General features: G+C 40.1%; 1 protein-coding gene across 1 annotated transcript in view; it reads left to right on the top strand.

Moving 5' to 3' along the window:
• Window positions 1-20,152, top strand: part of LOC138492940 (uncharacterized) — a 334,933-nt gene extending 314,781 nt beyond the window's left edge. The window contains exon 14 of the mRNA XM_069620230.1: window positions 17,485-20,152. Coding sequence (XP_069476331.1) covers window positions 17,485-19,117 — 1,633 coding nt within the window. The 3' untranslated portion in view covers window positions 19,118-20,152. The remainder of the gene's footprint in view (window positions 1-17,484) is intronic.
• Window positions 20,153-20,966: the final 814 nt, after the last annotated feature.

Genomic DNA, 20,966 nt, shown 5'->3' with positions numbered 1-20,966 from the left:
GATTGTGGATGCCGGCCAGTGCCACATCTGGATGGTATAGCGAGTGTTAGCCACTGCCACATCTAGACTGCACTGGGAATATTAACACTGCCACCTTTAAATAGAATCCTATATGCTAGCTAGATTTGCATCTAGACAGACCCAGAGGTAGGTAACAGCACATCTGGATACAATAGTGAATATTGGGCATGCATCATATATAGACAGGACTGTGAATGCTAGCCAGGCTGGATTTAGATAGTAATGCAGAGTTATTCACGAGTCACACCTAGAAAGAACGTTGAATTTAGCACACATCACCTCTATATAGTGAGGCCCATAACCTACCCACTAACAATTTAACCCCTGCATACACCCCTCAAACTCTAACCAAACACAAACACAACCTAAAGCACAACAAACCGCACAAACGTCACTACACCACAACAACAAAACAAACCACACATAACTTTGCACACCAGCACACGACGGGTACCGAACGGTAAAGCACCCCAAGCTCAGCAAACAGTGTTAACTGAGCTCAAGCTGCCAACAGCACGTCACTGTGCTCTTACACTGATCCCGCTCGCTCCGACTAACTTTACCCCCACACCCTTTTTCCTTTTTGGATCCGCCAGAGTGCCTGGGGACCACTCCGGTGGTGATAGTGCACGGTACAAATATCCTTTAACATTAACATTAACAGAAGAACATAGTCATGGCAATAGAGTCGTTGATGCAGATATTGCGGCATAATTCAGCTAATCAAATCAATCAAATCAAGCCTACCAATCCGGTTCTAGCATTCAAATAACACCAGAGATATGCTTCAAGCTCCTGATATACTTGCTCTGCATCACCATTACGTTTAGGGTGAAAACCCGATGAAAGGTGAACCTCCTTTCTCAACTCTTTACAGAAAGATCTCCTGAATTTTTAAATTCATGGGCTCCCCCTGTCAGACACCAAATGAGATGGTAAACCATGTAGTCAAACCACTTTCTGAAAAAAAGCTTGAAGCTGAAACTGCTTAATTGGTATGAAATGAACGACTTTGGTTAAGATGTCAACTACACTTACATTGTGGAACAACCTGGTTCTTGGGTAGATCTACTATAAAGTCTAATGACAGCGAATGGCAGTGTATAGGTGGCACCGCCAATGAGTCTGTAGCCCTACAGATGTAGCCCCAGCACAAATCTTACATGTCTTCACAAGATTAAATATGTCTTTGCATATCTATTCCCACCAGAATTACCTTCAAAGAAGTTCCAAAGTATTACAAAAACTTAGATGGCCAGCTAACACTGAATCGGGACATCCCCACAATTCCTGTTCCTTCAAGTCCTCTAAAGGAAGGTATAGTTTAGCATCCAGGTAAGGCAAACCCTCCTTAACTTTATTCACTGGATCATGGCATGCCTATTTCGGAATCGTACCAAAATGTTGCCACAATTGTGGCGACATTACTAACATTGCGCCTGAGTGCGGCACAAATATCCGGACCCCTCTACTGCGCCCAAGCAGAGCAGGGTTTGCGGGGGTGTCCCCCACTCTCGTTGGATGCAGTAACAGGAGTCCGGGGTTGCGGGGGTGTCCCTCACTTACCATTACGCTAAGCGGCGGATAAGATACAGAAAGGACCTTGTGCGTCAGCACCGACCCACGCAAGTGAGAGGAACTCATACTGCAGGGGGTACAAGGATGTCGGCAGGGCACACAGAAGTGCACTGCAGTAAAGGCAAGCGGGGGGTGCAGTTTTGAGGATTGCGGGCTGCAGCAGGTGGGCAAAAGTGATCTATCCAATCACTGCGCTGCGCTGTAATTGTAGTTGACATTTTTGTCGGCGGAATTGCGGGCGGTGCAGTGATCACATAGATTCCCTATTTCTGAACGTGTTCCAAAGACCAACAACTGTTTCCCAAGAACACTAAAGGTTGTGTCAAACCGAGCTACAAAATGTTTTTAAAAGATTGAGGGGCAGGGTTCCTCAACCGTTCCCTTTTTACTTCAGGCTAGTTGTGTAGCTGGAGGATCTGCCTTCCCATGCTGTAGTCCCAGCTCAAAAGACATGACAAAATCATACTCCAAAAGAAATAACGACCAGTTTAACAGGCTTGGGATGAAAGTCTTAACTCATTGTAGAAACAGCAGATACAATGGTCAGAACCTTAACAGTATTTGTAACTCCCAACTAGTAGGCACGGCACTTCAAAATTCTGCCATGGTAGTGACACGTTCACAGTTAGAAATGGTATAATTGATTTCTGCAGGGGTCAATTTTCGATACTCAGAGACCACTGGAGGTAGGCCAGGTTACACGCATCTGCCTCCACAAAAAAGGCTGTTTGACATGTGTACCTTAAAGTGAATGGTTTTGTCAGACCTTAAAACGCCTCTTCTTCCTACTTGAGTCACCGAACGATGCAGACCATTTGATGTGAATAATCCTTGATGAAACAAGTAAAAAAAAAAAATTCTAAATCCCAAAAAATGCTGTACATCTTCTAAAGAAGTTGGATTGAGCCAATATCTACAACCCATACCTTTTATGAATACATCCCTAGACTCACTTTGGAAAGGACTCTCTGCAAGTTTAGTATACAGCTTGTTCTCCCTCAGCTTCTGTAATACTGAATGCACATGTACCTGATATTAGACTAAGTCATGTCAATATATTATGCTATCATAGATGCACACTACAACAAAAATGCTTGAAAGTTTCCAGAGCACCTTGTTCAAAACAGAACTGAAAGGCTACAAGGGCATTACACACAACACAAGGCATAATTTGGTATTCATAAATGCCAAACTTGTCGTGCATTCATGCCCCTCTCAAACCCTCACAAGATGGTAAGCTATTCACAAATCTAACTGCATGAAGATTGTAGCAGGCTAAATCTGATTAAGCATCACAGAGATTAAGGGAAGGGTCTATCTTTTCTCAACTGTTATCCCATTTAATGCTCTTTAGTCTATGCAGTTTCTCAACCCTCCATCCTTTTTGGACACAAAGAACAAGGGTGAAATGGGAGGAGATTGCAAATGTCTAGTATACCCTTGACCAGGTTCTCAGAGAGACTGCTTAGGATATTCATCCTCTTTTTCAGTGAGGGCATGGATCATAGCACAGGGAACAGATTCCCCAGACTCTAACACAATCTTATAGGCATTAGAATGTTGTGGGGGAAATTCCCTTACCTCAACCTCATTGTAAATAACCCAAAACTCTTGATAATACCTAAGTTATTCACCCATCACTGTGCTGATGAAATCTGCCCCCAGAGCGACAAACACTCATCACCTCTTGCCTACTCAGACAATAAACTCCCTTTCTTATGGCAACACTATTTTCAGAAGTCAGGCTTAAACTGAATTGACCTCTGCTCCCAACCCAGTTCAGGATTGTGTAGGCTGAGCAATGGTAAATTAAAATTTACTTTCACTTGCAGAGCATCAATCCATTCAAATATGAACCTCTTCCAGTGTTTTTCAGGACTTCCAATGCTTTGCACACTCCCTCAGTAAGGAGCCTAGATTAAAGCTTTGTCCTATCTACCGCCCTAACCTGCTCTACCTATGCCGATTCCTACTGTCTTGGAAAATGACCAGCTCTGAAATTGCTACTGACTCCAGCACAGCAGGACCACAAGACTTAATGTTGTCTATCACAAACAAGGATGGATGCAGTATGATATGAGGCACTGCTAACTGCAGGGTATTCACCACTTGTGTTTTTGTCAGAAGCATTTAATTTCTGCCCAAGAGCTTGATTTTCCTTATGAGAGGCTTTCACCTCTCTGCGTAAATCTTTCAACATCTGACCCAATAATTCCAAGGAAATCTCCTCAGAATCAATGATGGCTCGGGTGGAGAAAATAAATGTGGGTGTTTCATACTGCCAGGTCCGGAATTGCTGCTCTCTGAAGAGCTGCTGTTATCCCCACAGATCCCTTGAAGAAAGGATCCATCGCTAAATCAAAACTGCAGAGAACTAGGCCTCCCCAGGGTCAAAGAGAAATTGGATAAAATACCAAATTCCAGATGCGCCAAACACCTTGTGGCACTCTGCAGGAAGACAGGAAGTCAAACAATGGGTATGCCCTGATTTCGTCACTTAAGCTTTTGCCGCCCAAGGTCTAACATCATAGTTTATCTGGACATTGCCGCCAAGAACTTGGAGATGAAGAAAAAAGGACAAAAACTAATTCCAATTACTCCTCAGAGGATGAGTACAACTTTGCACAACATTACCCTTTATGTTACTACATGAGGATATCTCTCCTAGGCTATGGTCTTTATCACGAAATATGCAGCCTTTCTTTCTGTGAGCTTTCAATAGAAGAAGTTAAGTCTTTAAATATGCTAGAAGAACAGCCTTTAATCTAAACTGCTGGTTTCTAAGAAATCTGAAATCTTGTTCACACATGAGGCGTTACTTTGGCATTACCTGCTTCTTCTTAATATGCAACACTACTTTACTGAGTACTATGCACTGTCCAAGGTTGTGGATTTGAGACACTACCATAAATCTCTTGTTGTGAATAAATACAGTGTTCCGGAATTTTTCCAAGACTGGTCGATTGTGGAAAAATGAAAGTCTCGGTCAGAGAACTGCTGAGTGAATGTCAAAGTTCCTTCCACAAATAACCCTCATCCTGCCCCCAACCCAACATACAGGTTTATGCCCTCTTCAGCCACAAGCTTATTGGGCACACTCAGGAAAGGAATAATGGTATTAAGAGAGCTGGCATTATCACCTCAATTCATCCATTGGTAGGTCCCAACCATATGGAATAATGAGACATTTCTGGCCATAGACTTGATGCTAAGAATATTTCACCCTGCTACAGTGGCACAAGAGCACATACAAATGTTCATTGAGGACTTGAAAATCAAAGATGCACCCTCTGCAGCCACACCCTCTATCAATATTTAAGATTTCATAGCCTTCTGGCAGAGCCAAAGTGAGGGATGGCTTTGAGTGTTCCTGCAGCCATATTACAGTATCCTCGGATACATTATGGCAGGGAGCATGCCTTGATCAGGTACACTGGGATGGATTTTTAATTGTGGAGTCAGGATAAGTGTTCAGTATTAAGACTGATTCCAAAATTGTATGCAGGTGAGCTGAGGGGAGCATGGTTGGGGCTTTAGCGTCTAAGAAACATGCGCGGGTAAAGATTTCAAAAATCATTTGCACTTGATGAGGCAATATTAATATTTACAGAGGCATTTGAGGTCTACGGAGGTTGAATTCTGCTTTCGAGTGCATTACATTGAGTGATTAATTGTAGCTGTTGATTGGGGATGCAGGTATTTCAATGGCTTGTGAAGCATGACTGGTGAGCACTTGTGATTAGTTGTATCCAGAAAAGAGCAGCCGTACAGGCAAGACGATACACCTGACAATGAGGTACATCATGGTGGGTTTGGGGGCCAGTGGTTTCTCAAGAAGCTGCGGATGAAGAAAGTTGTCAGTTTCCTCTGAAAGGACATTAGAGAAGGCTGGGTTTGCAACTATAGGGAGGAAGAAGTGGCTGTCCATTGCTATTGGGAACACCCATTTAAAGTTCACCATCGAAAACAATGTGGACAAAAGCTGAACATAACACAAAGCATTACAGAAATAAAATGAATGATATGAAAATATGGATATATCACATGGAAGGAATCATAAGAGGCAGTTGGAACTTTTTAAAATCATTGTCTCTTATTGTGCGTTTTGTCTTGTCAGTATCCTATGATCCCCGTGTGGGCACCTCCCTTGTCTTCTACTCTTACTTGTTGTGATGTTTAGATGTTATTGTAAGTATGGCTTCAGCTCTTGTTGTAAGCCTTGTTAGCAAAATGATGTATCTTCACAGTTATGACCTTAAGCTATTTGTTACAAATACACTAACTAAAAGTCTCTCTGTGTGCATCGTTCAAAAAATCAAAAGAGTCAAGTACCTATTGTTGTCATTGTTTTGTTAATGTATTAAGCATGATGATAATTCTTCAGTAAGAAAACAAAAAACAATTTACAACATTCAGCATGTTATAAGTGAGTTCCACAATGGGCCTCATTCCGAGTATGGCGGTAAGGGATACCGGTCACTGTTAACGAGACCGGTGCCGGTAATCCCTTACCGCCACATTCCGAGTTCCCTTTGCGCCCTCGTCCTTAATGCCTGCTTTTAGCAGGCGTTAGGGACCAGGGCGCAAAGGGGCTTTTTAGCCAATAACGGTGACCGTAAAGTACGGTCACCGTTATTTGCAATTTCCCCATTCCCATTGAGTCTTTTGGGGGCTCATTTGGGAATGGGAAATTACCGCCCTGGTCAACTCGGAATAGGGAGGTATTTTCCCATTCCACCAGGGCGGTGCCGGTACGGGTCCGGTGCCGACCAAGGCGCTACTACCGCCATTGGTTAGCGCCGGACTCGGAATGAGGCTCAGTGTGTTAGTAAAGCCGGTTCAAGGTAAACAAGAAAATATCCAAAGAACACATAAATTCAACCAGCATTTGGCTTGTACTCAATGAATTACAAACAATTTTAACAAAAAGATTCAAGCCAAACAGAAGAAACAAAAAGCATATTCAGCCATTATACATAGTTGCAATGAATTGCGCACGGTATTGGTGCAACTGGTTCAAGGCAAACAAAAATTTAAAAAGCACATCTATTCAGCCATCACGTGTTTCGAACAAGGTTCTTCTTCAGGGCTGTTACTGATGTGTGCATTTTCTAAACCACAAATAAATCATTATACAAATGCATGACAAACAATGGAAACTAACGACGCACACCAAAGAGAAACACAGTGAGAGAGATAAGCAATGACTTTAAAAAGCTTGATCATGCATTTACATAGGTGTGTATGCAGTTGTCTTAAGCTAAAATGTCCTAGTGCCTGTTAGCAATATTGCTTAGTTTCTCCATTTCTTGTTAATGTGTGATCATTCTTAAGCAAGGTCGTGGGAATTGTTCACTGCTTAAAGGCAGGTGTTAATATATTAGTACATCACCAATTTGGGTTGTCTGGGAAAACTGGAGTATGTGCGAAGGAAATGAGTTTGTAGCACCTGAATTGGGTATGTTAAACATAATCCTGACATCCATGTTGCAAGTTAGATATAACTTGTTATTAAAAGTTGGCAGTGCAAGGCAGTTTCTCAATCCGATCCCCCCATATTGATAGTTCAGTGTGAAGTGTGTTGAGTACTGGCCGTTTCATACCTCTAGCAACAATAATTTCTTGTATCCTGTAGGACAGGGTAACGTAAGATATAGGTATTAACCTACAAGACCCTTTGCATTGTCCACAAGGCCTTCAGGGGCATGGGACTACAATAGCTCCAACTCTCTCTTCAGAAATACCTTCCTTCTCGAGCTCTCTGCTCCGCCACCTCCAACTCCCTGAGAGTCAGGCGCTTCTCCAAGCAACGAGTCAGGGGCAGATCTCTCTCTTCTGCTGGCGCCTCACTCTGGAACAGCCTCTCTGCCTCTCTGAAACTTGAGCAGAACCATCTCAGGTTCCGGGAGAATCTCAAGACTTTTCTCTTTGCTTCTGCCTTCTATCTTCCACTTCCCTGCTGATCTCCTCTTTGAAACTGCACTGGTCACCTGGTTACCCTCTGAACTTCGGGCCCAGGTCCATGAACGCCCAGTTGCACACCTGCACTGCCTGCTAGCAACCCTTCTACTTTTGTATCTGCAACCCTGCAGTCCCTTTACCTGCACTTATCAGACACTTGTTTGCACTCAACCCTTGCACTGCCACCTGCTGGATGCACTACTTGTTTTTGATCCTGTGGCCTGTCATTAGACCTAGTAAGATTGTTGTCTTTGTCCTCCCTTTGATTCCCCTCCCTTGCCTTGTCGTACCTTGAAACACTTGTGTATAGGCGCTTTATACATGTCATGTCATATCATATCATATCATTACTGCCAGGGATTGTGATAGGCCAAAGGCAGATGAAAAATTCCATATTGAGAATAGATACAATTTTCAGTCGTCACTTACTCAGTTTGAAGTGGCAGGAATGACATCTAGTCGGTGCACGGATACTGCCAACATAAAATGGTAACAGACTAGCTTGAGAACTGGGTTGGACCTGAAGAACAATGTAATGGGTCCCTTAGTGCAACACATTCAGATGCCAGTGTTATGCATCAAGGGTTCCAAAATGGTATCATGATCCTTACTCACCCAACCCGTGGAGTGAGGACTGCTAAGTTCTCCACAGTTCACCGGTGCTACGTGATGGGGCTGCTCGTAATGGTGCTGCAGTGAAGAATTAAAACGCTGCAACTGACAGCCTGAACATGAGAGCAGTGTCTTAGTTAATGTATAGTGCTGCTTATATAATAATTGGGAGACAATTTACTAGGGAAGGCTGATAAACTCCAGGCTTACTTACCCTACTTAGTGATCGCTGAGAGATAGTAATTAGATTGCGAGAGAGACGGTGTCCAGCAGTGTGATAGCCGTGTCAGACTGGAATCAGTTGCCCAGCAACATAAACTTGGTTATGGTAAAAACTGAAGAGGGACTAACTTAAGTGCCATTGGTCTTGCTGTGATAAGACTGGGTGCCATATTGGCACATGTTAAAGTAAAATGGTAGTAATTACACAATATTCCCTCATAGTATGATAATGGGTTGTGGCAAAATGTTAACCCATGGGATCAATGTTAGTTTATTCAAAGAGTTTTTACGTGTTGAATAAACGTGGTTCATTATCCGTGTGTGCGAGTAATCCGATGCTATAGCAGCGGAGATAATTAATTATTTAATTTCGCCAGTGACCCATGTCCTGACTGTCAGGTGGCCCAAAGTGCTTCAAATCTTGTGTTGAGGGTATAAGCACCACTGGGGAGATCATTCTGCTTCCCCAATAGAAATCTATGTGTTGTCCTGAGTGCTACTCTGTAAAAGGCAGGCACCCTATTGAAATATGGCTGAAATAAGTACATATATTCCTGTAATGTTGGAATTGTGCTATCACCCAAAGCTGACAGTTCATGAACAGAGCATGGTATGTGATCCATGTCTGCAAATGGTACAGATAGTCAAAGTAAACATATTGTTGCCCTGCTGAGCTGCACCAACACTTCCCATGGCTTGCTGAACAAGATTCGTGGTAATGGAGAGCATCAACCAGTCTATAACACATGAACAATTATTCCTGACAATACAAGGGTTAATAAACACATGCAGTTCATGATCCGTGTTCAGGCCTTCTTTAATGGCCTGTAACTCAAAAATCCATCTAGCTTCTTTTTGTCTCATTGCTAGTAATATATTATCACATCTGATACTGTGTTTGAAATGTTGAATACCAAAAAATCTGATCCAGCTTGGATCTTGACCCCCATGTTCTTGATTCCAATGGTTGACAAGAGAGTTCAATGTGTTTTGCATTCTGATACCATATAAATGTTCTCTTATTCAAAACCTCAATTCGCGTTTGGTGCTGCTAATGTAATATTTCTGGCAAGCACAAACAATCCAATGAACTATGTAGTTAGATCTGCAATTAATAAATCCTTGTATGTAAATATTGCTGCCATTGTGTGTAATTTTACTGGTGATTTTGTTTAGTGCATATTTGCAGAAATTGCACGTACCACATTTATGGAAGCACAATGGACAGCAAGCATAGATGGAAGCATCTATGTACAGACTGTGCTAGTAAGTCTGTCAGACTGTTCTTTCAGAAAAATGGGACTAATGACATTGCCCACGCTTTGGGCTCTCGTGAGTAGCATGTTATGTTTGTCTGTGAAATAGTTTTTGAGCAATGCAGAAAAAGTGTCTACCACTTGAGACACTCCCGTCACCTGTACACCATTCAAACTGAAAATCCAGTCAACACTTTTTTTCACATTTCATAAATGTACTTGTGGTCTAATGATAAATGAACAACACTGTATTAACAGCACACATACATTTCAAAACATAGCTTCTGAATATACAATCACATATATTCCATACATCATATAATTATTCTCCCGTCCAATGGGAGGAAACAAAGTAAATCTTGTAACCGAAGGACTCGAAGCTCAACGCGTTTCACGGATACACCCCTTCTTCAGGAGCAATTAACTGTGAAATAACATATAAAACCCTATCAGGCTTATGTTTCATTCCAAGTTCCACAATTCTTACATGCATAAATGGGATACTCTCGCCTCATTGGTGCCATGATCCCAACAACATTGTCTCCTAAGTGAAGTTATTTGATACACATGTTCTGGTAAGCATTAGATATGAGGTTCGAGCTCGGCCACTCTGTGCTAGATATTGTGGATACCAGAAATATGAAGTGTAAATAGCGAAGTGCCGTCATGATCGGCTCATTTCATATGTGTGAGATCACTGATTTTCCTTGTTAGTAGGGAATAGTGAACCACCAATTCATTCTATCATGCAGATTACTATCTGAATATTTCCTGCACCTTCGACCTCTGAGTGTATAATGTCAAATAGCCAAAGTCTAAAGAATCCCACAAACCAGCTTCCTTCCCTTGCTGTTCAGAGTGAGTTACCCTAGATGCATATAAACTTGCTCATGTACGCCCCTTAACTAAAAAACGGGCGAATAACCATGTAATTATCAAAAATATACATATTTTAATGTTTATCAAAAACACATTCACAATACATTTTTCTTAAAAACAACACAACAGAGTGATCCAAACACATTCTGAACCACATATCTCTGTGTATAGATATTCCACAACTTCTACAAATGGCATAGAAGCTGACACTTCAAAAACATTTCCTATGCCTAACTGTGGGGTATTTTTATATTTTGACCACCACTGTTACTGATGCCCTCCCTGCTTTCTACGGGCAAAAGGCTGTGCCAACACTTCAAGAATGTGTTTCTAGAACCAACATAGAGCTTTATCATGAGAATATACCAGAAATTCATCCACATTGTATATTCTGTTGGTGCTGTCTTCAGGGCACTTAGTCTTTATACATGTTCTGGTTTTCACGTATATCATCACGTATCAGTTTGCCAAAATTTCAATATTTCAAAAAAACAAACAAACATTGAATCTTAAAAACATGGTTTCTTTACCTTTGTGCATAACAAGTAATACATCACATCTATTTCAACTTCATCTCTATTTTCAGTGCAAACAGCAGGGTTTATTTCTTCGTGGTGTTATTACTGCCCACTTACACTCAATATTTCAACATTTTGCATGTCCTAATTCTTTTACAACAATCTCATTGGAATGATTCAGATTTCGCAATAGGTAAGCACTCATGAAGTGTGGAATATTTTGGGTTGATGATCCATTATAATATTGGAAATGACAGGACAGGGATATGTTTCTCTTTTTCTGTAGAACCTATTTGCGAGTAGTGAAGATCATAAAATTGAGAAAGCAAGAACTGCACAGTCCATAGAAAGCCTTTGAGAGATGACAGAGGTAATTTCCCTCCTGTGGTTAACAAATTAAACTAGTAGGAAGATGAGATAATGTGGATATGAATTGGGTATTGCCTCATTCCAATGAGATTGTTGTAAAAGAATTAGGACATGCAAAATGTTGAAATATTGAGTGTAAGTGGGCAGTAATAACACCACGAAGAAATAAACCCTGCTGTTTGCACTGAAAATAGAGATGAAGTTGAAATAGATGTGATGTATTACTTGTTATGCACAAAGGTAAAGAAACCATGTTTTTAAGATTCAATGTTTGTTTGTTTTTTAGAAATATTGAAATTTTGGCAAACTGATACGTGATGATATACGTGAAAACCAGAACATGTATAAAGACTAAGTGCCCTGAAGACAGCACCAACAGAATATACAATGTGGATGAATTTCTGGTATATTCTCATGATAAAGCTCTATGTTGGTTCTAGAAACACATTCTTGAAGTGTTGGCACAGCCTTTTGCCCGTAGAAAGCAGGGAGGGCATCAGTAACAGTGGTGGTCAAAATATAAAAATACCCCACAGTTAGGCATAGGAAAGGTTTTTGAAGTGTCAGCTTCTATGCCATTTGTAGAAGTTGTGTAATATGTATACACAGAGATACGTGGTTCAGAATGTGTTTGGATCACTCTGTTGTGTTGTTTTTAAGAAAAATGTATTGTGAATGTGATGTGTTTTTGATAAACATTAAAATATGTATATTTTTCATAATTACATGGTTATTCGCCCGCTTTTTGGTTAAGGGGCGTGCATGAGCAAGTTTATATGCATCTGGGTAACTCACTCTGAACAGCACGGGAAGGATGCTGGTTTGTGGGATTCTTTAGATTTTGTATTTCATTGTCCTCACCCACACAGCCCCTAAAAAGAGGACTATTGTAGCTCATTATAATTGGTGATGTCAAATAGCCTACCCCCATTTTGGTGCCACTGTGGTCTGCACCTATTCCCAAGAAGAACAAGTCTTAAGACACCATGTTCATAATGACTACTCAGTGTTTAGTTGCTAATCGCACTATTCCACACCTACCTGTGAACCACAGGATGGCGTGTCTATCTTGTGTTGAAGTGCATCAACATGTTCATCTGCGTAGCACCCTCAAAGTGCATCCATCCACTTTTGAACTGTACGCAGGTATTATCCAACATCCGGTATCCTATCTAGAAGAACCGGAGATAATTCACTAAGTGATGTATTGCGTAGGTATAATAGTTAGAGCAGGTGTTTAAAGGGTCGCATCCCTACCTGTGAATCCAGGCGGGCTTTAGCTAATGTAGAAATTCTCCCCTCCAGACTTGGTGGCCGATGATAGAGTCCAATAATGCTTTCAGATAAACGCTACCTAAAACGACAGATGTGTACTTGTGTAAATCACCATTTCCGTTCCAAGTATCTAGATGGCACACACATATTGTGTCCATATTAACATATATTTCCTCCATGAACCGAGTTTTCGTGGAAACAGTTCTACTTCCTATAAATCTAAGATACCTTCGATCGTAAAGTATGCGTTCTGGTCTGTATCGCTTTCGGTCTCTGTCGAACCCGGAAATCAAGTTGTCAGGTGATCAATCACGTGATGTATCTCGTGTAGATTTAGAGAACGCGTGACGTCGTCTAGTGAAGAACTAGACGGATATGTTCAATGGTCAGCAGCCATATTAAGTGAATCGTTTAATTAACTTCCTGTTTTTTAGCCAAAGAATTTCAAATTACCATGGATACGCACATAAAATAATTGTATATTCAATGGTCAGTGCCCATGTTTAATGAATCATCTTATTAACTACCCATATTTTAACTGAAGAGTTCCTAATTACCCTGGATACTCCAATGAACACGGTAAACTATACATCGGTATAGCAATCTATAGACCAGTGCAAAAAACACGCATCTTGGAGCATGACGTCACCTAGAGAGACATCCTGCATATCTATTCCATGACAGGCAGTCATGTAGAATGAGTCATTATCCTAAATGGGAATTAAACGAATAGTCACTGAGGAAATCTAACCTTTGAAGTGCTTAAATTCAATATGAAAAACAGTTCACACCAGTGTCAACTGCACAACATGTGCAAAATAGAGTATTCACTAAGTAGGTCATCTATGAGGGCCAAAATCTCTCTTTGCCACTATATTTCCATAGTTCGCATGAAAAGATTAACTCACTTTGACATACTATTTGCATAGTTCAGATGTAAAAGTGAAGTAATACTCATCTACCTCAGTACATCAATTGTTCTTCCCCTTTAGTTAACCCAAAAGAATGGATCCCCATCATCAGTATACCCATAGGAGATAAGATAAAGCAATTTAATTAGAAATCCTCGTTCATTTCTTTAGGATTGACTGCGTCTAGTAAGTCAATCCAGAACATCTCCCACTGTCTGAGTTGAGTGTTGTAGTCTCCCCCTCTAAGAGATCGTCTCACTACTTCAAGAATGTTAAATTTTAAATTAGATTTGCGCAATGGAGTGTCTCTGTGCCATGAAGTGTCTGGCCACCGGTGATTTTTCATTCTTACAACAAATGTTCTATTTGTGTTCTGTCCATCGTTCGCGGGCCGATCTGGATGTCTGACCAACGTATAGAAGCCCACATGGGCATTTAATGCTGTATATAACCCCTGTTGATCTACACGTGGCAAAATCTCTAATAAAGATTTTACCTGTATGTGGGTGTTTGATGTGGTCTCCTTTGAGAACATTGTTGCAGTGGCTGCATGATAAACAAGGGAAAGTCCCTTTTCTTTTAGATGTTAATATGGTCTGGTCATCATTCAATGTCCTTTCGGCTTTTACCAATTTATCACAGAGATTCATGCCCCGTTTATATACCATCATTGGTGGTTCAGGAAATGGCTTCAACAAGATCGGGTTATGATGTAAAATTCCCCAGTTCTTCTGTATAATTTTTTGATGTGATAGCTCTGTCTTGGATATAATTAGAGATGTATAGAAGCAATCTTGACTCCTTTTTGGGTTTAGGACTAAGTAGCTGATCTTTCATTATCTTGGCGCCTCTAGCCTTAGCCTCTTGTAACACATCATCTGGATACCCTCTGTTGGTGAATTTATGAGATAATTCTGTGCATTCTGTTGTGAAGGATGCTGAATCCAAGATGATTCTCATCAGCCACAATATTTGGCTGTACGGTAAGCTTTTCATCCTTGCTTTCAGGTGAAAGCTTGCAAAATAAAGAAGGTTATTGACGTCTGTCGGTTTGTGATATATTGTTGTAGTAATTCTGGTATTCACAATAGCTAACTGCACATCTAAGAAATGTAGAGTGGGATCTCCAATATCCATTGTAAATTTAATGCGTGGATGCACAACATTTAAATATTCGAAAAAATGTTGAAGATCTTCTTTTGAGCCACACCATATGCCGAAAATATTGTCGATGTGTGGCTTCCAAATTGATATTTTCGAAGCCCATTCTACTTTCTCTAATACATACAATTTCTCCAATACATACATAAAGATGTTTGCATAAGCAGGTGCCATCGCCGACCCCATAGAGGTGCCCGACACCTGTGCATAAAACTTTCCTTTGTACCTGAAGAAATTATTATACAGGATAATTGTGATACATTCAATGATCAATAATCTTTCACATTTAACATTATCTGATTGAAGTCAAATCCATTCAATTGCATCTATTCCCTCATTATGAGGTATAGAAGTGTATAAACTGCAAACATCAAACGAAAACAGTATACAATCAGATGATAAACAATCTCCTTCAGACAGTTAAAGAAAATCAGTGGTATCTCTTAAGTACGATGGAATACCTTGTACAAGTGGTTGTAGGATCTTGTTGACATATGTAGCAAGTGGATCAAGGATACTCCCAGTACCCGCCACAATCAGTCTTAGGGGTGGCTTCAATTTGTCCTTGTGGATTTTGGGTAATCCATAGAACACTGGGATAATAGGGAATTTGTTAATCAAAAATGCTTTCGTTTTTTCTGTAATCCAATCATTCTTGTATGCTTTTTCCACAGTTGTTTCGATTATAGTTCTGATACTTAACGTGGGGTCTGATCCAGGAGTACATATGTCGATGGATTCTTTAACATTTCCATACAACTATTGTGATAAAACATGGTGTCCATTATAACAATCGCCCTGCCTTTATCTGCAGGTTTTAATGTTAGTTCTTCATTCTTAGCTACATTCTCAATCTCCTTGAGTTGCTGATCCTTCATATTGTGTGGATATTTTTTAGAATAGTCAATCTTCTTGAGATCCTGCTCTACTTTATGCTTGAACATATTCACTGCAGGATTTTGAATAGGTGGATCAAATGTGCTTTTTGGCTTTAGTTCAAGTCTGTCATCCATTTGATCTGTTCCGTTTTGCAATGGTTTTGTTTCAAAGAAAAACCTCAATCGTATCTTTCGCAGCAGGCGATGTAAATTAACTTTCTCATCAAAGAGGCTTGTGTTGGAAGTTGGAACAAAAGACAACCCCTTATTCAAAATGGCCATCTGATTAGTGGTCAAACCTTTACTAGAGATGTTGACTACAATGTCTTTGACTATTTGTTTTTCTGCCTTGATGGCCTTTTTCCTGCATCCAATTTGCTTTTTTTCTGAAAAAGGTGTCTTCTCAACAACTTCAGGTACATGGACTGTCACTGTTTCTCCAGAGATTACCTGCTCTCCTTGTTTGTGTGGTATTGGTCTCTTGGGCGCGATTGGTTCTCCTATGTTCCCGTCGCTACTGTTATCTGAACTGGAAGGGGTTGTGCATGGATTAAGAAATCTTGTGTTATTTTGTTGGGCGTAATACCATTGTCAGGAATAGACAATGTCGTTAAGATAATCAAGCGTATCTCTTTTTAACTTTCTAAGCTTGCTCTGTTCTAAATCATTTTTTTATGACTCCAATTTCCCATTGATGTCTTCTAAGATAGATGTTAAATCTTGTTCTGATTTAAGTTTACTGAGTTGGCTTTTCAGTTCCAAAATGTCTTTGTCAATCGAGTCTAGAGACTTTGCTTGTTCTTCTATCGTCAATAAAATTAAATCGAGGGAACATTTATTAAGAATTTGGTCCCATTTAATGATGAATTCTTTGCTATCTTTGCAGAGTGTTGGACGTAGATACACTGTAAGGTCACGTGGTATCCTTTGTGATTTATAATACTCAACCAGTGTGGTCATATGTAATTTTTGTGCAATCTCGCGCCTGATAATATGTTCAAGTTTGAATATAAGTCTATCAGGTTTCTCCTGTTTATCAGCAATGTTCTCTGTCACATCAATTAATGCAAGAATTCTCTTGGCTTCCTCGCTCGAGAAGGTTAATGTTGTAGCATGTTTTTCTGTGATCTCATCAATTTTAGAGAAGGGCATGTTCAATCAAGTCAGGGTGCTGCCTATAGTTTATGCCAGGCCTATATTTTTTGATGTCATCGTCCAATCTCAGAACAATCCAGTGTCTATTTGTTCTTCCATGCATCTATCTATATGGTGTACTACATAGAACAACTCTAGAATATATTACAAAGGAGTCACCGTTCTATTTTTATTGGAATTAATGTGCATAGTATGTCAGACAACCATTAGTGTGGGACCCATGAACTGTTACATGTTTATAATTGATAGAGAAAAGACTGGCCATCAGTCAGGCAAGATGGTTTAGGTAGATGAAACATTTTGAATGCTAGACAGGCTAGTTTGACTTTAGCCTGATCTCCTAGGCGCACTGGCATTACGTAATTGAGCTTAACGAAAAAAGACACATTTGTGAATTAATATAATGAAAACATTTAAACGTTTACCTTGAGCAGATGATGAAGAACTAGAACAAGAAAGCTAGTCTGAAGACTTCTCCAAGAAGATGTACTCCCAAAGCACAGCTATATCCTATGGCAACAATAGATTTGAACAAGGGTTGGATGTTGCTTGATTTGAGCTGATGATGGCTGCCTCACTGCTTTCATGTTTTCATATTATCATTAAATACTGAATATAATATAATTTACTTTTTTATCACACTTGCATGAGTGAAAATAACATGCTTGTCTTGTTCCCTTTTCATTAGGTTCTTAAAGATGGCGGCCAAAGCTCTCCTGCTACTCCTCCTTATGGCCCATCTCAGGTTGTACTCTCAGACCTGCCCGCCATCTTGTGACTGCTTCAAGAGCCTTCAGGTGTTTTGTACCAAAGAGACAATGTCTGAGATCCCACCAGAATTTCCTACAAATGTCACAGAAATTGTCTTTGTGGAAACCAACATAAGCGTATTGAAAGCTGGGTCCTTCAGAAACAGAAAGCATCTTGTGAAATTGGTTTTCCTGCACAATCCTTTGCGTTCTCTAGTGCCTGGAACGTTTGAGGGTTTGCCGCTTCTTGGGGAGATTAGCATTACAGGTGGCCATTTATCATCTATAAAGGCTGGGGTTTTTCACAACATTTTGAATTTAAAGAAACTGGTTATCACCTTTAATTTTATCAAAACGCTTCAAAAGGGATTATTTGATGAACTTGAACAATTGGAGGTTCTTGATTTACATGGAAACAACATTGAGAAACTTCCTCATGGAGTGTTTGCTCAGCTAAAACACCTTAAACAACTGAATTTGGATCTGAATCAAATAACCGATCTGCCTGCAGGCCTATTTAGCCAAGCCTGTCGCCTTAACATACTTAGTCTGAAAGATAATAAAATTACAGAATTTCACCCTGATGTGTTTGTTGACCTTTCAGAACTTTCAGAACTCTACTTAGATGGAAATAACATCACACAACTTCCGCTTGGAATTTTCTCCAACGTTCGCAGCTTGAAAAAGTTGAGTCTGGTACACAATTCTATCAGCGAGTTACATGCAGAGGTTTTTGCCTCCTTTTCACAACTCATTGTGGCAAATCTAGAACGAAATCTTCTTGAACAACTACCAGAGGGAATTTTCGGTGCAATGCAAAATTTGAAAACATTGTTAATCGCTAAGAACAAGCTCAGCACTCTCCCCAGGGGGGTTTTCCAAGGGCTAAGCAGTATACACACTATTGCGCTTTCTACTAATCAGATCACTGCGCTCCCAAGGGACGTTTTTGGAGGACTTCTGAGCCTGACAAGACTGCACCTAGATAATAACAATCTTACAACTTTAGATCCAGATATGTTTAAAGACCTCCTTTCTCTGGAGATGATCGACCTTTCTAATAACCAGTTGAGAAAAATCCATGAGAACATAATTCACCAGAATTCGAATTTGATGTCTGTTATTTTACATGGAAACCCTTGGAACTGTGACTGTAAAATGGCTTATCTTGTAGACTGGTTGAAAGAGAACACATATCCACACGAGAACAATCAAGCAAGCTGTGAAAGCCCTCCACATTTGAAAGGAACCGTTTTCTCTCACCTGAAGAGTGACCAGCTTCTGTGTTCCTCTCTTGAGGATACAGCAGGTGTTGCACCTTTTCAGAAACAAGAAAAGGCAATTAACGTGGCGCAGTCTTCCATTATGGGAACAAACGTCTTTTGTCCCTGCTCCTATAAAACCGTTAACGACAAAACCTTCCTTGTATGTACAATGTCAGTTTGTGACAGTGTTAAAGTAATTGTGGATGGAAATTTCCATTCAAACAGTCTGGAATTCAGGTATAACGAGGGTGGGGATCCAGACAAATGTCAGCCAATGACAGTCAACATCACAATTCATGCTACTTAGACGGGTTTAAAATAATTTAGGATGAGGGAGGAAGATATGGTCATAGAAATGTTGTTTTACCTATCCTCTAACTCGAAGGGTGATAAGAACAATTTTCAAAGTTATGGTTTCCCACAGGCATTGTGCTGTACATTTCGGATGTAATACATGGTCAGATAGCTCTTGCATTATTAGACCATAGCACAGCACAGTGAGCAAATCATAGTCATGTGGCTGTTTATTTTCAAGATTTATGTAAATAAACCTGTACGGAAAAAAAGGCTTTTGTGTACTGCTAAGGAAGTGCAACATCTGCTCTATTGTTACTATGATAGGGCTGTAAGTACATACATGCAATTGCTTATACCAGTACTATACGGTAAGGGTATTAATGCCTACTTTTCTCATATAAAAGCTAGGCATACAAGCAAAGTGCATCGTAGCTTTGGTGGTGTATTGGATCTTGGACTATTTATGAAAGATTCTAGCCTATTCTTGCCTAAACTAACCTGACCCAATTTAACCTTATGTAACCTAACCTAAGCAATTGATTTAACTAGATGAATCTAGCTTTAGAGCAATTTCTAGTTTAATGAATATCATGAAGATATTAAAACAACACTCATCACAAGCAAATTTAAAGTTACTGTTAAAACCTCAAAGGATTATCCCTAACGAGTCTACATTCATATCCCAATGTTATTAAGCAGTATAATCATAAAGTAAACGAATGAGGTATCACATTCAGTGTTTTTATTGACAGGGATGGCACAATGTTAGCCATTCAAAAATTATTGACTGTGAATGTCAGAATGTGCGGCAAAGCTTGCAATAAATTAGTGTGGACACATCTGCTCCCTAAATAGTGTGTATGTGTATGTATCTTTGAAAATGTTACAAGAATGATTCTATGTAATACAATGGTATAAATAAAACCCAAGGCAAAAATGAAGAGTTACTAGAAAAAAATGTAAAATTAAAATGTATGTAAATTGGTCAGTGATTAAGTACTGTGACTGTAAAAAAGATTTTACATTATAACGTAATATGCAATCATGTTATATATTGGTGTGAATTTCCTATACCTCATAGGCATGTTCCCCTGCCCCAGACTCTGTCCCTCTGCCAAACTACTCAACTGCCTATGCAGTAACACGTAGGGTAATAACTACTCAAAACTTCAGAACCCCTTCTGAAAGCTTGGCTGAAAAGTCCCTCAATTTTAGCTTTAATAGTTATTTCAGTAAACACACCTTTTTTTTAATCAATACTGGTTTTACATTTGAAGGAATTTACAGAGCCCAGTGTTTAATTGTAATTATTTTGATAAAGTATAACCCTTTTAACAATATGGGGCACTTCACCAGTTTTAACCATGCTATTATTTTTTCATTTTTACTGCCATTGTTTTGAGATGATGTTATGTTTGCCTAGGGTTATTTTTAAAAAATAAACGTCTTCTGTCTCTCATCAACTTCCTCCCCTCTGCTGTCCCTCTTCCTTCTGTCATCCCACTAGCCCTGCTTCCTCTTCCAACGGGTGTACCACAGTACTTTTCCCCTACTCGGAAGACCTTCAAAAGTGGCAACCTGCTCCACTTAGCTACCTCCAATTCTCGCTCTGCCGTCAAACACTCCTCTGACATCTGCCACCTCCTCGAAGACCTTGATCTAGATGTCCTCGCACTCACCAAGACGTGGTTCACCTCCAACTCTGTCACAAGTTTTGACACTGTACTCGCTGAGGGATACAAGATCCTCTCCGAGCCCAGACCAAACCGGCACAGTGGCAGAGTGGCCCTAATCTTCCCTGAGTGGCTCCCTTTTACTATCATACCCACCCAGGTCTACTCCTCTTTCAAATGCCTTTT

Source organism: Ambystoma mexicanum, chromosome 10 (genome assembly GCF_040938575.1).
Source record: "Ambystoma mexicanum isolate Mex_15411 chromosome 10, UKY_AmexF1_1, whole genome shotgun sequence".
Classification (NCBI taxonomy): domain Eukaryota; kingdom Metazoa; phylum Chordata; class Amphibia; order Caudata; family Ambystomatidae; genus Ambystoma; species Ambystoma mexicanum.
The sequence above is the reverse complement of the archived record's forward strand: the minus strand, read 5'-3'. Positions and strand labels throughout refer to the sequence as shown.